Source organism: Gopherus flavomarginatus, chromosome 3, assembly GCF_025201925.1.
Source record: "Gopherus flavomarginatus isolate rGopFla2 chromosome 3, rGopFla2.mat.asm, whole genome shotgun sequence".
Classification (NCBI taxonomy): Eukaryota; Metazoa; Chordata; order Testudines; family Testudinidae; genus Gopherus; species Gopherus flavomarginatus.
Genome location: NC_066619.1, coordinates 165,631,196 through 165,648,893, shown reverse-complemented (window position 1 = coordinate 165,648,893; position 17,698 = coordinate 165,631,196). Strand labels below are relative to the sequence as shown.

Sequence of the window (17,698 nt, the reverse complement as noted above, 5' to 3'; positions counted from 1 at the left end):
TGGGCCATGCGTTTTTGCCCAGGTGGCAAGCCTCATGAGGGAGGCCTTGGGTAGTCTTGTGAGTAAGAATGTTTAAGGGAAGAGACCAGGAATGGTGGGGGCTAATTGAGAAGCCCACCCTCCTAGCTGAACTGGCAGTGGAACAAAGTCGGTGCCCATAGAAGGGACGGGTCAGCGAGAAAAGCAGGATCGGGCCCAGGCGGGCAGGCAACAGACAGTTTGGAAAACAGGTTGGAAAATTTTGAGGGTGTAGTGGAAGGAAGGAGTAAGTAAGTATAAGCATGGGGATTTCAAATACCCAGGACAATACTTGAAATGATTTGAGTTGATAAAAGTGGTTGTTGGGAGACAAGCAAGTGATTTAAGGAAGAAGTGAAAAGTTAACTCTGTAGTTGCCGGAGGGAACAGCAGTTGAACTTTGTAAAAATGCTAAAGAGGAAAGTTCTTGGTGTCTTTAAAATGTTTGTAAATAAATTCAGTCAAAGAAATTATTAGATTGCAATCATTTGGCTATGAACAATTCAGTCAAATTAGCTAAATAATATATACAGTGCTATGTAATTGAAACTCTATTAGGCTCTAAGGGTCCACTATAAGTAGCGTTTTCTTTCAGATCATTGTGTATTTGAAAGCAGGAGTTAGAAGTAAAAAGCCATCAAAATTCTGGTAAAGTTAATTATGTCCCTTTTAAGGTAAGAATCTTTAAGCTGTGGATAGCTTTGGATCCAGAAGCAAGCCAGAAAGCATCTGTATTAATGAAAATTATCTAACTGATAAGATAGAAGCCACTGAAACCTGGACTGCCTATGAAACAAATACAAGAAAATATGGGATGATTCCCCTATTTTGCCTGAAATCAATAAGGGTACTTGTATATTTTAAGCAATGATTGACTGCCCAGAAGGGGTAGGCCTCTGTTTTTTGTCTTTCAGATAATCAAAGAAAACTGATGCCAGCTGACCAGCATTTAACGTACCATGCATTTACTGGCACAATAGGAATTATGTTTTGTGTTCTATGTCCTGTCTTGTGGTGTTTGTATCGTGGCCAGAATTGTTGTGTTTAATATTTTTATAGGATAGTTTAGTTTAAAATCAAATAGAAGGGTTAAATTAAAATGCAGATACTTGTCTTGTTCAACTTGGAATACAAAGTGTTTGGATACATCAGGAAAATGTGATATACTAAAGTCTAATACATTTCCTTAAGTAAGAAAAAGAAACTTCATTGGCCAAATCTTTTAATTAAAAAATTGTTATTAAAATTTGCATACCAACAGTCTTTGGACGCAAGGACATGAAAAGTTAACTCACTCCCCATATTGTACATGGGATCCTTCTGGCTACCTCAGATTTCTAGCCAGAGGGCTAGGACAGTGGGAAGCAGTTGGACACCAGAGGTTGTATTGAGTGAACTCCTCAAAGTGGGTGTGCTTGTCCTGGCTTGTTGCTCCAAAGCTCTGTAATAAAGTTATTTTAGTGGAAGGGTATATGTGGCATACATTGAATAATAAGACTAATGTACTGTATAATGGCAATGTTTATGTGTTCATTGTTGGGAAAAGTGGAAGTATGAGTGAAGAGTGGGAGTTTCATTTGTAGGTCAAAAGAAGCCAAGAAGGGAAGAAGAAAAAAACAACAGAATGGATTAACTGGAAAAAAATAGCTAGCAACCTCAGGCTAAAGATAAAACACTGGCCTCATTCAAGGACACAGCTCACAGCTAAGACTTGGCTGACAACCAAGAAAAGAGGAGGCTTGAATGTGCCCAAGCAGCTATGAGATCTGCTAAACACTGCCAGGCACTAATGAAATGTGTTAGGTTTCTTTTCTCACAGGTAAAGAAGCACTACCCAAAGACCCTAGCAGCCCTGCCACTCCTTGGGACCAGGAGACTGGATGTATGTAAAGGTCCACCAACGAAAGACTGCTTTGGCTCCATGCTGGAAAGGCCCTTATTAAGTCCTGCTGACTACCAACACCACTGTGAAGTGCCAAAGACTGACTGCTTGGACCCATGATTCTCACTGCAAAAAGACCCCTCCACCTCAGGAGGATTCTCCTACTGATGATTGGCTTATTTCTTCTTCTAGCTCTGCTGTGCCTTCTGGACAGCGGGGAAAAAGGACACAGTGAAGTGCTAGTAACCTCTCCCTTGTCCACTGACAGACCTACTGTGCCTCTGAATTTTTTTAGAAGAAGCAAAACCATTACAAGGTGATGTGCTGGTAACCTCTCCACTGTAGGATGCTGAACCATGACTGTTTCGGGAAAGAAGAAGGAACACTCACTCCACTGAAATTGCCAAAGTCCAGGAATTCCTGACTAGCAAGGACATTAAGAACTGATCCTGGTGAAGAAACAAAAAATTATACACTGGCAGGAAGAAATTTGTGGGGCCCATGCTTGGGAATGTGGTATTGATTGGATTTTGGGGTTTATTCTACAGGCTGCGCCCTGTGTTTTGGATAAATCCTTCAGCATGTATTGCTCTCCCTAACTGGATTTTAAATGACAAATACCAAAGGCATCTTGTTGCCACTGCCTCTGCCATCTCCTCCATTACGCTATTACCTCTATAATACATCCAAATACAGATAATGCCATATATTTGATAAAACCAATGGCCAAGGCCCTCACACTTTAGTGATTTATTTAAAGATTGTTTGGAAAAAAATATATTTAAAGTTCAGGATATCCCATATAAGCAAACAATTGAGTGGAGAATAAATGGATCAGTGGAAATAGAAATCTATGATATCATTACAAATGAACCCCAAGAATCTGTAATTGAAATTGATGGGTTCTATAGTGAAGTAGATATGCTGGCTATTCCTGGAATTTGTACTGTGTTACATGAAAGAAGCCCTTATTGTTATTTGGTCACCCAATTAGTGATTAATTAAACAAATACCCAAAGAGTTTGTTCTGCCACTGGAAATTTTACCTGTATTGAAATTATTCCAGTAATTAATAATGTAACCCGTACCTTATTGCAATACACCCCCTCCTATGCTATTAATGTTACTGTCTTTTGAAAGTACCTGAGTATAGTTAAATAACAGATGTGATATAGTACTACACCGAAGAGAGATGTATTAGGATATCAATGGACTGTGATTAATACAACACTAGGGACTGTCAAATTTACATTGCCCTTATCCAGTTTCCAGATCACCTCTACATACCCAAATTGCACAACAGAGGGCCTGGGTTATTTCCCCTGGAAAAAGAGGGACTTGACCGGATCCCTATGGGATGAGGCCAATAGTGCAGCAGCCATTTGGAATATTCTTAAAAGCCAAGAATATGATGAGAAATTAGGCCAACTAGAAAAGGCCACTAGCCTTATTTCTGCGGCATAGCTAACCTAAGCACAGGCTGGAGTTGCTGTGTTACATGTTATTTCCACCCTTAGTTCAATGACCTAGAAGTTGCTGACAGAGATGGTGTTGAATATCACTGAGGCTGGAAAGGCATTGCAGTAGAATCTAGTATGTTTAGAAATTCAGGATTTCCTGAATGACCAGCTGACGGCCATTCGGAGTGATCTTGAGTACCAGACTTGGCCCACTGCCCTTACAGACACATCAGGAGTACCATCTGATCTGTGGTCATGGAGACATACTTGGACACTTTCTGAGTGGAAGTGTGGACATTCACAGTGCTCCTTCCAAGCATTTGGACCAGTTATGGGGGTATGGGCTCCCATATACTGAATCCTGCCGGGCCATGGAAAGGATACATGTGGGACTGGATTATTCACCGAGACATCTGGGAAATTGGACCACCTGGTATACCTAACTAATTTATAGTCAGTGCCCCTAGAATAACACCTGACATTTCGATAGGAATAGGGAGTTAATGGACATTTTTGGCTGTTAGAACCCCTACAACTTCAGTGTATCCATAAACTGAAGCCTGGGGAACTTGTCACTGTTCATGATAACGTTTGCTGGGAGGGTAGAGGACAAGGAACTATCCTGACAGGACACCTACTTTTTCAAGCTAATAGCTGTGTGTATGTTAAAACCACCACATTGCAAGATATACATTTTAATCTCATTACCACTGCAGGCAATCATATTGTTTATTGGCCTGCAGATAGAATTTTGCAAGTAGCCTTAGTTTCCAGATACCCTTTAATTGGACCAGCTTAGTACCTGATCGATTTCAAAATTTGCTTTCATTGTTACCAGAGGTTCAAAGAATCTCTGAAATACAAGGCCAAATTCACATGCTTCAGAATATGTATCAAGTTGAAAAAATGCCTTTCATACATCTTACAGAATGTTTACTTTAGGTCCTAAGTATGATGTACTGTGTTTTGTGACCAAAACTGTACAACAACCCCATCATATTATTGCTATGGGAATGTTATTGCTTGTATTTCTTTTAGTTAATTTAGGATTATGTTGTTGTTGTAGTTGTAGTACAGGATGTACTAAAGGAAATACCTTTCATGCCCATGCTAATCATGCATTGTCATTATAGCCAATCAAAACCCCTAAGGTTGAAACATCTGATGTAGAATCTGAAATCCATGGCTTAATGCAAATAGAGGTTTGAAAATATTTGTTGTACTAGAAGTACAAAAGGGGGGAATGTGGAAGTAGAGAAATAACTGAAAGGGATTTGTAGGGGATCTTAATGCATGACAGTCTCTGTTAGCCAGAGTCAGGCTAGCTGTAACCCTAATAACGTGAGATTTGTAGAAGCGATGATTGTGAGAGGTGCATGGAAAAGAACTGTGTGAGAAGTTGTTTTTCGACCTTGTATAGATAATACAAAATGTAGACTGGAATTTCTTAGTGAGAAAAACAAGATATCAGGATGACCTATGTATAAACAAAATGCAGCTGTTGCTTATTATTGCCTGTAACAAAAGTATAAATGTTTGCTGTAATTGTTTACCTGTTGAGAGACCTGTCTAGGAAGGGGAGACCCTATGTCCTAGTGCACTCTCTCCCTGTTGTAGCTGCTAAACAGAATAAAGTATCTGACTCTGCTGCACCCAAACAAAAAGTGAGAACTGAGTTTTTCTCTGACAACACTAACACTGTTTTGCCTTTTCATATTTGTTTCGAAATCAAATATTTGTGATTTGTGGGGAGCACCCTGATGTGTAGTAGTTGAAATAAATTATCATGCTATTATAAATTTTAAGTGGCATATTTTCTTCTCTGCTGTGCAGTTTGCTCATCCACAGTTTTTTAATTGAAAACAGCAACAGCTATAAAATTACAATATTAATTACAATAAAAGAAAAGAGACTGTTTTCTGCCTAAACCGGTATGCTTCCTCATGGCTCAATTCTGCAAGGTACAGTACAGCACACTCTGGTCCCATCTAGAACAGTACCTAAGCATGTGTCCAACTTTAATCACCTGATTAGGTACCTGCTTACATGCCTAGCTACTCAGGGTCACTGGAACTTAAAGTTAAGCATAATGTTAAATGCTTTTCTGGATAGGCCTAGAGTGCTCTGCAGTCAGCTGATTACCAAAGTTCTTTCACACGATGGTATCCATTAGAAGAACCTCCTGAAGTGCCTGATTATCAGAAAGCCTAAGAAAGAAATACCTCAGTAGCTAGCTGATATGCAATGGAGCAGAGTGATTTCCAGTACATTGGATAGCTACTTAAAAAAATTAATTACATTTCTCTTCATGAGTTTTTGAATTTCAGATGCTGGCTTTATAAACTTGCATTTCTTTGCTGGCCATTTAAAGTGTCCATTTATATTCATGTATTCTGTTTTATCTATTGTTTTATCAGGCAATTTCAATATTCTGGCTCTATATAAGCCATTTCCCTTACTCAGGAACTGCACTCTGTAATAACAGCAATCAATGCAGTTCATTCTGACAAATGTGTGTCAGAAAAAGACTGCTGTGACTTTGAAATATTGAAAGTGACTGATAACATAATATGTGAAGCAGAATAAATGCATACAAATGGAATTTTTAGCTGAGCAGTCCAAGTATGAACTAAATACAGTGTCAGAGTATTGCACTGAAAGCTCTATGTGCAAGCAGTTACAATGGCAAATTACTAACAGCACTCTGCAAAGTGTTTTATGAATAAAGCAGTGAGTACAGTTCTGCTCGGCTGTATCCTTTTTTGTGTGTTCCTGCACTTAGTCATGAAGCAGAATCAAGTCATGTTCAGGAGCAAAAGGTGGGAATGGAAAAGTCACTTAGTTTTTATAAAAGGCATCAGAGTCAACACAAAAGGGACTAAGGCCTTGGTTTACAATGGGGACAAAAATCATACTAGTGAAACTGGGTCTGATTCTGGTTTTAAAACCAGTTTGGGCTAACATGGCTTATCTAGCACTGAAGTAGTATATTAAAACCATGGTATAGACTGGGACCAACAAATCCTGAAAACTGATCCACAAGAGCAGGTCCTCACACCTTCGCTGAGCCCCACTGAAATTATGAGAGCAAAGGTCTGTCCAGGTAAATCTGACCACACGATCAGGGCCTACACAGGAACTAAGTTTTGAAAGCCTACCAATTAGAGGTTTTTTCACACTGCCTTTCATTTTTTTTTCAAAAAATGAGCTGATTTTGCAAGAAAACCTGCAAAAGATTGTGAAGTGTTTTTGCTGGAAAATCAGACCATTCTTGAATGAAAAATTCACTTAAGAATGATTCTATTGTCCAGCAAAATCTCAAATTATTGTGTATTGATTACATTAATGTTTGCAAATAAAAATGGCCTTCCTAAACACTACTAGTAGGGGCTTAAAAGTACAGCTAACATCCCATCCACATTGGCAAGATAAATTGCATTAGCCTGAACGGGTGTTAAAATGTGTTTAAAACCAGCTCTAACACACTTCATTTCTTCCTTTAGACAGGCCACATATGTGCAGGGCTGACGAGAGTGGGAGGAAGCCGGCACAAATTACCGGGGCCTGGTGGTCCGGAAGGGGGCCCGGCTTCGTTGGCCCTGTTTAGCTGGTTTGCCCTTCCTGGGGGGCCTGAAAAAATTTTTTCACTGGGGCCCGAACCCGCTCTCCGTGGCCCTGTATATGTGGCAAGCAAGAACTAAGGAAGAGAAAGCAACCACTAAAAACAAAGCCTGTGCTATTTGAAAACCTCCCTCAACTTGTTGCACACAAGATTCCCACACTACCTCAACTAAAAAAAAACCTCACCCCCTTTCCTGGATTTCATCCTATGAACAGGGATTAACAATAATACAAGTTTAGCTCAAGCTTTCTTCCCAGGTTTGCCTGCTCCTTATGTTCCTTCTTCAGGACTGCTCAGGCCATACTCCAGATCCTCTCTATTCCTCCCCAAAGAGCAACTCCAATCTCTCTTACATCCTGATCATCTGCTTCACTGAGTTGGCAGAACCCTCATTACCCTGCTCCCATCAGCATCAACATATGTTAACTGGGCTGGCTGTTTCAAACAAACACTGCCTGTCCGTTATACGAAAGTTTGGTTCTAAGCGACCCGAAATCCAACTTCTGTACCAGTTAGAAATACAAAACGAGAAAAGATCACTGAGGGTAGCAACATGCTGGAATATATTTTAGTTTTACTGTTATTTCAATTTACAACTGAGCACTTTTAAGTGATGGATATATAAACACTGCCAATATAACATTATAATATGAGGAATGCAAAACAGTATTTTCATGACCTTGGATTAGTACACAGCTATCTGACTTCCGTGGGAACTGCTTGTACATTTGAGGGCAAAATTTGGCCCTTTACTTGTCAAAAGTCAGTTGTTTAAGGCAAAAAAAAAAAAAAAGAAGCTAATTAATAAGAAATAGTTTAGTGGGTATACCGTCAACTTTAATACATACAGAATAGAGTGCTTCTTTGCAGTGGCTTACACAATCAGTGGGGATTCAATTTGCATAACCAGTTTTTCTTTTTATAACTGTGAACAAAGTGCTATCATGAAGACAAGGGATTACTACAATAACTTGGACCACGCTCCTCCTGCCCCCAACTCCTTTCCCCAGCCCCCGCTCATATCCCACAGGAACTCAAATCCCCCATCCCTTTACCTTCTGCTCCCATCACTCAGGGAGTTGCTGCTGACTACTTCCCTGCAGCCCCCGCTCTACTATCAACTTCCTGTCTTTATATACCCAGCCCAGACCCTTCCTCCTCAGCTGGGCTTCCTCATTATTCAGGCACAGGATTACTGAAGCCATCTGATACCCCTCAGCTGTGGCCTGTCTTGTTAACTGGCCCACTTCCTAGCCTAATTTAACCCCTTCAGAGCAACTGTAAGAAAAGCATGCTTTGCTGTACCATCATCACCAGCTGCACGCAGCAGGGGAGGTGCAGACAGATAAGCCAGGCAACTCCTTTCTAGACAGTGTAGAACTCCCTGGGGCATTCCACACCTTGGTCATGCAGTGGGGTGGAATGTGGCGAGAAAAAGCTTCCCTAGGATAGTGAGGGTCTGTCTTCATAATAATTATTATTATGGGGAGGTTATTATTTTTGGTGATACGCTACTATGGGGAGTATTGGTTTAACTTGTAAGGCTATACTGTAAACTTGCGGGTCAGAGGTTCTGTGGAAGTAAGAGAAGGAGGACACTTATGTGGAGAGGTGGGAGGAGGAGGATGGATTGCTTGAGGTGGGCCTGTAAAGGTCCACAATGATAGTTTTTTGCTGGTAAGGAATTTTATTGGGATGAGACTTTAAGCTCTTCTCATAGTTCCACTTTTCTTCCTGGGCCACTGGGCTAGATCCGCTGACACAGAGACTAGGTATACAGAATATAGCAACCCTCCTTTTCATCTAGGGTCAGAGGTCTGCTGGAGCAGCATGGAGAAAGGGTGACATTTTCAGAGGTGGAGACTTTAACTGGAATTTACTTTAAAGGCTTCCTATATAACACATCTCTACCCATGACAAGACAGAGACTTTCTGAGACCCGTGGGTTTACTGAAGTGATAAAAATGACAGAAGAGAGAACCAGCTGCTGTGAGCACAGCCAAAAGCTACACCAGACGTGTTAGGAAGTATGCTGCACATACAAGCCTGGTTCTCTCTCTATGCATCTGAAATTTGGATTCTAGAAAGCATGATGAATGAGGTACATGAAGCAAAGCTTTGAAGCTGCCACCAGGAAAATCACTACCAGTCTCTATTTCTTTTGTTTATAATTGTAAAAAAAAGGGAACTGCATTCACCTTCTGAGCCATTAATTCATCATAACTTTTCATCATTTCTGGTAAGCTGTGTGGTAGGTTTCCAAAGTAGCAATACTGAAGCTCCGTGTGCCAAGAACTTCTCCTCTGAAGTCATGAGTATAATACATGCAATTGTTATGATCTTGTTTTCTGTGTGTACAACTTCAAGAGTCCAGACGTTTGCTGAGGCAGTTGCCATTCTGTAAGGCACAGCTGACCCTGCATGCTACAGAGGAGTGCTTTCTGTGCTTTCTGATGGTGACTTTACCTTTGTTCTTACATTGTTTCCCTTCATCTCAAAGTAAAGTTGCTTAAACAAATAGGAACACAGTTGCTTATTGTGTATGAAAAATACAACACAATTGTGGCTTGATGTTAGTATATAGCCTTGTTTGTCAGCCTGAGACAGAATTTTGGGTTTGACTTTTGATACTCTTAAATTCTTACTAATATGTCTGAAGAACAAAGAGTAACAACAGTGTTGCTTCTGCCCAGCCAGATGGGTTTGTTAGTAAAATGAGAAAGAGATAATAAATAGAGCACAGCTAAAGTGTTACAGGGTATGGTGTGAGTATAATAAATGAGCATAGACTGGAAGGCTGCCTGGCTCTTCTCTCAAGCCAAGGTCAAACAACTAGTTAGGAGGGGGATGGGGGAAAGGCAGAAAAACATTAAAAGCCAAAGAAAAGCCTGGCCTTGGCCAGAGCACAACCTCACCCCCTACCCCTCCCATGGAATACAAAAAAGGTGAGACGAAGACCCCAGACTCATGACCCTCCAAAATGGAACATAAGGGGTGTGACTAGGGGCATGCACTACAGGTATATTTGGGTCTGCTAAGGAGGAGGAGGTGGGAATGTGGACAGAGGCAATGATCTGTGGTGTTAGAGCTGGGAACAGATCATTGGGAAACAGACTCTGCCATTGTGTAGAGCTATGGATATGCTTGTTTGGAACTAACCCTAATAAACATTGCGTGCCTGCATTTCGGACTTGTCTGCTTTCTGGCTGCATGACAAGAACTGGGGGTGGAGGTGAAGGGAAAGCCCTCTAACACTTGATTTTCAGAGGCATTGAGTACTGACAGCTCCCAATTACCTCAGTGAAAATCAGACCACTGGCCTCTGAAACTTATAAAAAAAATTTACCTTTTCTCTCTCTAACAACATCTATGGTTTGGATCCTAACACAGAACTGAAAAATCTGAGTGTAATAGGAAAAGTGGAGATGTGAATGAGAACACATCGTTTAGCTGTTGCCTTATTCTTGACCTACAATAGACACCACATGCTCAGAACTGAACAACTGCTGTAGCGCCACGGGAAATATAGACTTCTATGACATATCCTGATATAATTTACAATTATTTTTATACCTCCCAGGAGCGCAATTGGAGGATTTAAGGCTCAGGATTGAAGAGAGTTCTTAATAGGTGTCACATTGCATGTCAGCACACAGTTCGTACTGAACCAAGGGACACATCCTCTTGGAATTTTTCCTGTAGCATTCAGTAGTTCGCAGTATTAAAGCCTCTGTCATTACTTTAAAAAAAAAAAAGAACTCTGTTGTGTTGCCTATATGGCTGCTGGTGGATAGAAAGTAATCTATTAAAGGCAAAAAATAATAATAATAATAAAAAGGTATTCTAACTTACCTGAGCACGTTGATTTGTTGTCTAATGGCATGTATTTGTATTTGTAAAAATCTGCCAAGTGATTATGAAGTCATTGAGACAAGTTGCAAGGTCCATTATTCAAATCTTTCCTAGAAAGATTTCACTATTATTTTGATACCTTTACATTGTATCTGAATTCTAGATGGAGTGGAAGCAACTGGTTTCAGAGATACAATTATACAGACAGTGGTCACAATGTCTGTGACCCTGAGTGGTTCCCTTCATATGGGAATACAGCTAAACAACAGTCTCATTAAATTTTTAGAATCTTTACTGTTCATATTTTTGTTTCATCTCATAACAAAAAGTTTATACATAGATTGAAAGACCAGTTCCTTCTTTTTCTAAAGTGTCCAGTTTTTAGCCTTTTATTTTAATAAATAATACCACAAAAATGCTTATTTGAAGACATTTTGATATTCCACTTAGAGCAGAATTACTTTCCTTATTTACTGTTTGCAATTTCTACACTGTGCTGAAAGCCAAAAGATTTTTTTCAGCCTCAAATGCTTAAATCTGCAGAATTTCAAAATAATATCTAATATTTTGTTTTACTCTTGCTTTTTTTAAACCTGTTAATTAAAAAAAAAGTAGTTAGAGAGGCTATTGATATGAAAGTTTCAGAATGTGTGTTTAATTACTGTATCCTCTGCTAGTCCTTGTCTATGCACAAACTTGCAATGGTGTTATTTTAAACTGAATTAGTTAAATTAGGGCAAACTTCTGTGTGGACACACTTATATCAGTTTAAAACTAATTACATGAGGTTATCTTGTGCCTGTAAATTTATGAACAATAAAATAAACGGACGTAAGAACATCCACATAGAATTTTGCACCTATTTAATTAAATCAACTTAAAAGTCACATCGTTAGTTAAACTGCTGCATCTGTATGTGTAGACCAAGCCTTAACCTGATATGAATGTGTCCACACAGCAGTTCCATTGTCACCTTAGAGTGTCACTGTGTTCTTAGTTGGGGGCTGTCCCAAGAGTCTTTTGGTCTCAATCAAACCATTGTTCTCTCTTGTTATGGGGACTCCCCTATGCTCGGTGTTTCCTGTTCTGAAAAGGTAACAATGAGCCCTGTGTTGTTCATGCTCCCTGAGATCAAGGATTTTTTTTATTATTATTCTTATTTTTGGTCATCTTGCAAGACCTTATACAGCTGCATTCTAGGAATTGAACACTGTTCAGCTCATGGCGCTATACAGAATTTGGATATTTCATAAATGCAGAGACCTGCATTTTCACATAAATACGACTAGCCCAGGAGAGAGCAGGAAATACCAGTACATTTTAAATGGATACCTTATAACATTAAGGAATTTGAAATAGTCATATGAACATTTGCTAATTCCACCCCAGCAAAATTTATTTCCTGCTGTCTAGAATATAGATTGCTGCAACTGATGATTATTCATCCTTCCCATTAGAAAGAGAAGCAAGGCTGATTTGTAAAACCCTCATGATAGTAGTCATGATAAACAGTACTAAGAGACCTTTGAAAAACCCGCCATGTAAGCAAGCTCTCTCTTCATGGTGTCTGTTTCTTAAGTACTGTTCAGGTTCAAATGCTTAAATTTAAATTGATAGAAGTAATTAACAATGGAATATAAGAGGGTCTAATATGGGTCCTCTGCCTGTTAGTGATCCCTTGTGGCAGGATGGGGAAATACACCACTTTACTCTGTCCCCTTTATGCTGCGACTTTCAATTCTGTGTTTGTCAAGTCCCTGTTGTGACCCAGCCCTCTGGTCAGGTTAGTAATCACCTCTGCCCCCTTCAGGAAGCTAGAGAACCCTAGATCTCCTGGGTTGAAATAATTTGTCTCCAGAGTTTTGGTGGGAAAAGGCATGGGGACCCCCCACCCACCCCCCGCACTGGGTTTCAGCTCAGGGCCCTTGTTTGGAACAGTCAGAACCAATCCTTCTCAGTCTCATGCTGCTCTCTGAGCTACTTCCTACCTCTCCTCTTCTGTAGGCTTCCCCTGCCCTGCATCTCCCTCTTTCAAGTGGTGGCTTCTCTGACAGCTACTCCTATCTGCTGGAGGAGTCTTCTCTCTCTCTGCAATCTCTCTGGCAGCTTCCTTTCTCCTCAGGAGTTCACCCTCACACAGAATTAGGTTTTAGTCATGTGCAGGACCTTCCCTGCCTAATTAAATGATTCCCAGTTACTCAATGAGTTAACTACTCAGAGGTGAACCTGAGCCCTTATTCCCACTTGTGGAGCCTGTCAGAGGTAGGCTGAGCCTTTGATCTCTAGAAGACCAGCATCCCTCTCACAGAATCTCATAACCAGGGCTGGCTCTAACTTTTTTGCCACTCCAAGCAAAAAAAGACCGACACCCGACCGCACCCCTACCGAAACCCCACACCCTGAGCGCCACGCTGCCCGAAACCCCACTCCCTCAGAACACCACACTGCACCAAGCCCCACCTCCCCTCCGAGCACTGCGCCAGCCCCTGCCCACCCGAGCACCATGCCAGTCGAAGCTCTCCCCCCTGAGTGCCACGCTGCCCAAAGCACCGTCCCCCTAGGAGCGCCACGCCCCCGCCCCCGCCCCCCTCCAAGCGCTGCCGAAACGAACAAAAAAAATCCTCCAGCGCTGCCCCGCTGAACCAAAAAAAAAAAAACCACCAAACCCCAAGCGCCGCCCCGCCCCAAAGTGCTGCCCCAAGCACGTGCTTGGTCGGCTGGTGCCTGGAGCCGGCCCTGCTCATAACAAAGAAATAGAAAGTTCTTTAAAAAGGGAGATCACATAGGTGATAATAATCTAACTCTCTAAATTGTTCACCAGCACTGCCCGGACAGGTACATTCTGGCCCACCTAGGTGCATGGGGTCATGTCCCTTCTGGTCAGTCATCAGTCCTGATGATATAAGCAATTCTTTGCTCATTAGTGCTAACATTGCATAATACCAGTTCAGACTCCCCAGACTCTAGAGATCTCATAAACTATCCATCCACCTACTCTCCCACGCTGTGTTAGAGTATTAGAGCAGAGGACTGAAAATCAAGAATGCTGGGTTCTATATTCCTGACTCTGCCACTGACAAATTGTGACCTTAGGAAAGTCACTTAACACCTCGTGTCCTACTTTACCCATGTATTAAGGGGAAATGTCCTTTCTTTTCTCAGAGGAATGCTATTATTTATACAGTGCTTCAAAGATCCTCAGATAAAAGGTGCTACATAAGTGCAAGTTTTTATGCTTCTTTCTCCTTACATATGCCTTCAAAATAATATACTGAAATGCTGCAATTCTGAGACAAAATAAAACTGTACTTTACTTAGAACTGTCAGACCTGCATATTAAATGTCAATGCTTCAGATGAAGGCATAACTAAACCTCCCTATTTGTTCAATACTGTACCATGGGGAGGTGGAGCGATTTTTTTTCTTAACTTTAGTGGTGATCATGTCTAATATGCCTTGCAAGTATACCCCTGCTTGCAGAAGCTATTATTTTATCAGTAACAAAATTATAGTTACTATTAATAAAATGAAAATACTACTACTATTTTGCACATATATATCACTCTTGAACTGAAGATATCAAACCTTCACGTACAGGACTGGGCAAAATTTCTAGTGACTTCAGTGGGACCAGGATTTCATCCTTGGTCTCCAGCTTCTCTCTGTTTCCATTTCTTAAAATCAAACTCATGTGGCTAATGCTCAGAACAAGATGACCTAAGACCCTGAATGGCACCTGATCACATCACTCTTCCCTCTCTATGTAGCTGTTCCAGAGCTTAGATGGCTGGGAATATTCCTTGGAAAGATTATAGGAAGCATTTTTGCTTGCTTATTTTGCACAGTGAATATTGAATGAACAATGGGAGAGTCTTAGATATTTTCTGCTGAGCTTACATGGTCACATTCACTGACTGTTTCAATATTTTTGACAAGCAACTCCTATATATATATATATACAACATTATAGGGAGTTGCTTGTCAAAACTCATTTATATATATATATGGAGAGAGAGAGAGAGAGAGAGAACATTATATATATAGACATCATTAAAGGGAGTTGCGTGTCAAAAATATTGAAACTTTCAGTGAATATGACCATATATGCGCAGCAGAAAATATCTAGGACTGTAGCATCGTTTGCTTGATATACACTATGCAAAATAAGCAAGAAAAAAAATACACACACACACACACACAGACACACATACTCTCAAATATATAACTCAAGGCATTTAACTTCATCACTTATGTAAACTTTTAGATTTTTGTTAAAGTTTATCTCAGAGCACAAGTCAGGCAAATAGTTCCCAATCAGTAACATATTCACTGAATATTAGTCCCTTTCTGCTCATAGAATATCTGTGAGCAGATAATGATTTCCTTGAATTTACATATTACTTGAAATAATTCAACAACCATCTTTTTTAATATTATATTCTATTAAGTGAATGCAAATATTTAAAGATCAAACTGTGCTGCTTAGCTGTAACTGGTCAGATAAGTCACATAGCATTATATCTGGTTGTTATTTTCCCCTGTGATGACAAATGCACAAGCCCAATTCTGGCACAATTACTTGGATAGGAGAATTTAAAATTCAGTCTTGTGAATATTCAGTATCATAACTCTGACATTTGCTTTCTGCAGATATTTGTGCCAGTATCTGAATAGTCTGAATATTCAAAGAAAGTGAACACAAGGGGCACAAGCCTGAATGAAACATATTCATATGACATAATGAAGGATATATAATAAGACAGCCACACAGAAGAAATTCCGACAAAGCAAGTGTGAAATTTTGTCACTTGCCTTAAGCGCTAATATTTAGCAATAGATTTGAGAGAAAAGGTTGGGAATAAATAGGAACCATATAATTCACTCAGACCTTCATTCAAAATTCAAACTAGATACAAAATAAAGCTTTCCTGTGGTTTATAAAAGTATGTTTGTTCATTATTGTTGGGTTTTTTTCCATTTCACGTGCATCTGCAATTTTGAGTTAATACTGAACGCTGAGAAAGCACAATAAAGACAATTCTGTTGGTATTTCTGGTCTGATCAAAAGCAATAAGTACCAGAAATCTCACTAGAGATCTAACTTTTGCAGCTCCAAAAGGTTGAGCAAGCTTTGGAAAAACCTTGGAACTTTCTTACACTATTTCCTCTCCTTAGAAAAGGATTGAAACTTTTTGAGGGAGGGGACATCTTCTCAAAAGCACTGACTGTGGGATCCTGCTATCCACATAACATAGGTTCCACAAATCTTTTTTTGCTGCCAATAAAGTTCAGTGCAACTCTCTGATGTTTCTCAGGAGGGGTGAGAGCAACTAAAGCAAAACTAAGTATTTTAATGAGACTGCTAGAGGAATAATAAATCAACTTCAGCATAAAATACCAGAATATGCAATTGGCAGTTACCTGCTTCAATGATATGTTTGATGATGTAAGGCCAGGTGACACCAGTGCCTTTTTTCATTCCTTTCTTTTTGCAAAGCGGGGCATTTTTCTGTTTTTACGTACATTCCCAAGTGTATGCATATGTACAAAATCAAGGCATAGACAGCAGCAATAACAGGAAGCTTTTCTCCCAAAGAAAATGCAACTAGAAATGGTTCCAGAGCTGGGAGATATTTTCGCTTAATCCCTATTCCATCCTCTCCTGAAACTTACCTTTGCGAGAAGACGTCTCTGTAGGGGCTGCCATGCTGGAGTGCAATTCCATATCCCCTGTCTGCGACAGTGTTCCCAACTGTGTAAAAGGAGCAGTCTGGATCATTGATGGCCACGTATTCCAGAACTGCTGCATCCCACACAAAGGCGTAGTTCCCATATTTCACCTGTAGCAAATAGAAGAAGACCTTAAGGCAGCAGCTTGTCAGCTCCAAAACAAGGCAGTTGTGACCAAAACTTGTTACCATCTGAACATGGCCGGCTCCAGGCACCAGCTCAGCAAGCAGGTGCTCAGGATGGTCAAGGGGAAGGGGCGGCACATTGGGCTTTTCGGTGGCAAGTCCCTCGGTTCCTCTCAGAGAGAAGGACCTGCCGCCGAATTGCCGCCGAAGAAGAAAGCGGCATGGTGGAGCTGCTGCCGATCGCGACCCACCCCCTGCCCCCACGCCGCTTGGGGCGGAAAAAACCTTGGAGCTGGCCCTGCATCTGAAGGCTGTGTGATTAAAAAAATGTTGAGGTTTCAGTCCAGTTTCCAGCATATCCCCAAAACCACTGCCACAGCTGATGCTGGTTGACGCTTTTGTTTGTAGATGCAGCAGGCATACTAGGAATTGAATGTGAACTGAAAACAATTTGCCCTCAGGGATGAGGCATGTGGGTGGAGAATTTGGGATAAGCTAATACTCTTCCCTGTTCAGTGTATAAATGGAGGACTTCAGTTCCCAGGGCTATCAATCGGGCACCTTTCACCTGTGCTAAATTCACACAGTGTAGATGTGTGCGTGAGAGAGAATCAGTGTAGTGCCTGTTTTACTCCCTTCACTCTTTTACCGACCCTCTGGTCCTGGTGAAAGGATCATTTTATGGTGAAGGCATGGACTGAGACGGAGAAGATCTGTCATCAATTCTCAGCTCTGCCACTGATTCCATGTATGACCTTGGACATGTCACTTGATAACAGCTTTTCAAAAAAGCACTACTCTCATTTACGTACCAACACTGAGTGGCCAGATTTTCAAAAGTGCTCAAAGGGAGCTGCATGGTCCTGAGCACTTTTGAAAATCTGGCTATTTATCTCTGCCTTAATTCCATATCTGTAAAATGACAATTCCCTGCTTCAGAAGGATACCATGAGAATAAATTTATTAATATTTGTGAGGTGCTCAAAGGCTATGGTGATTGGAACCAGAT

At 40.7% G+C, this 17,698-nt stretch overlaps 1 protein-coding gene across 1 annotated transcript in view; it reads right to left on the bottom strand.

The window, feature by feature from the left end:
• Window positions 1–17,698, bottom strand: part of GRID2 (glutamate ionotropic receptor delta type subunit 2) — a 1,109,147-nt gene that overhangs the window by 111,647 nt on the left and 979,802 nt on the right. Inside the window, exon 14 of the mRNA XM_050944015.1 lies at window positions 16,508–16,674. Coding sequence (XP_050799972.1) covers window positions 16,508–16,674 — 167 coding nt within the window. The remainder of the gene's footprint in view (window positions 1–16,507; window positions 16,675–17,698) is intronic.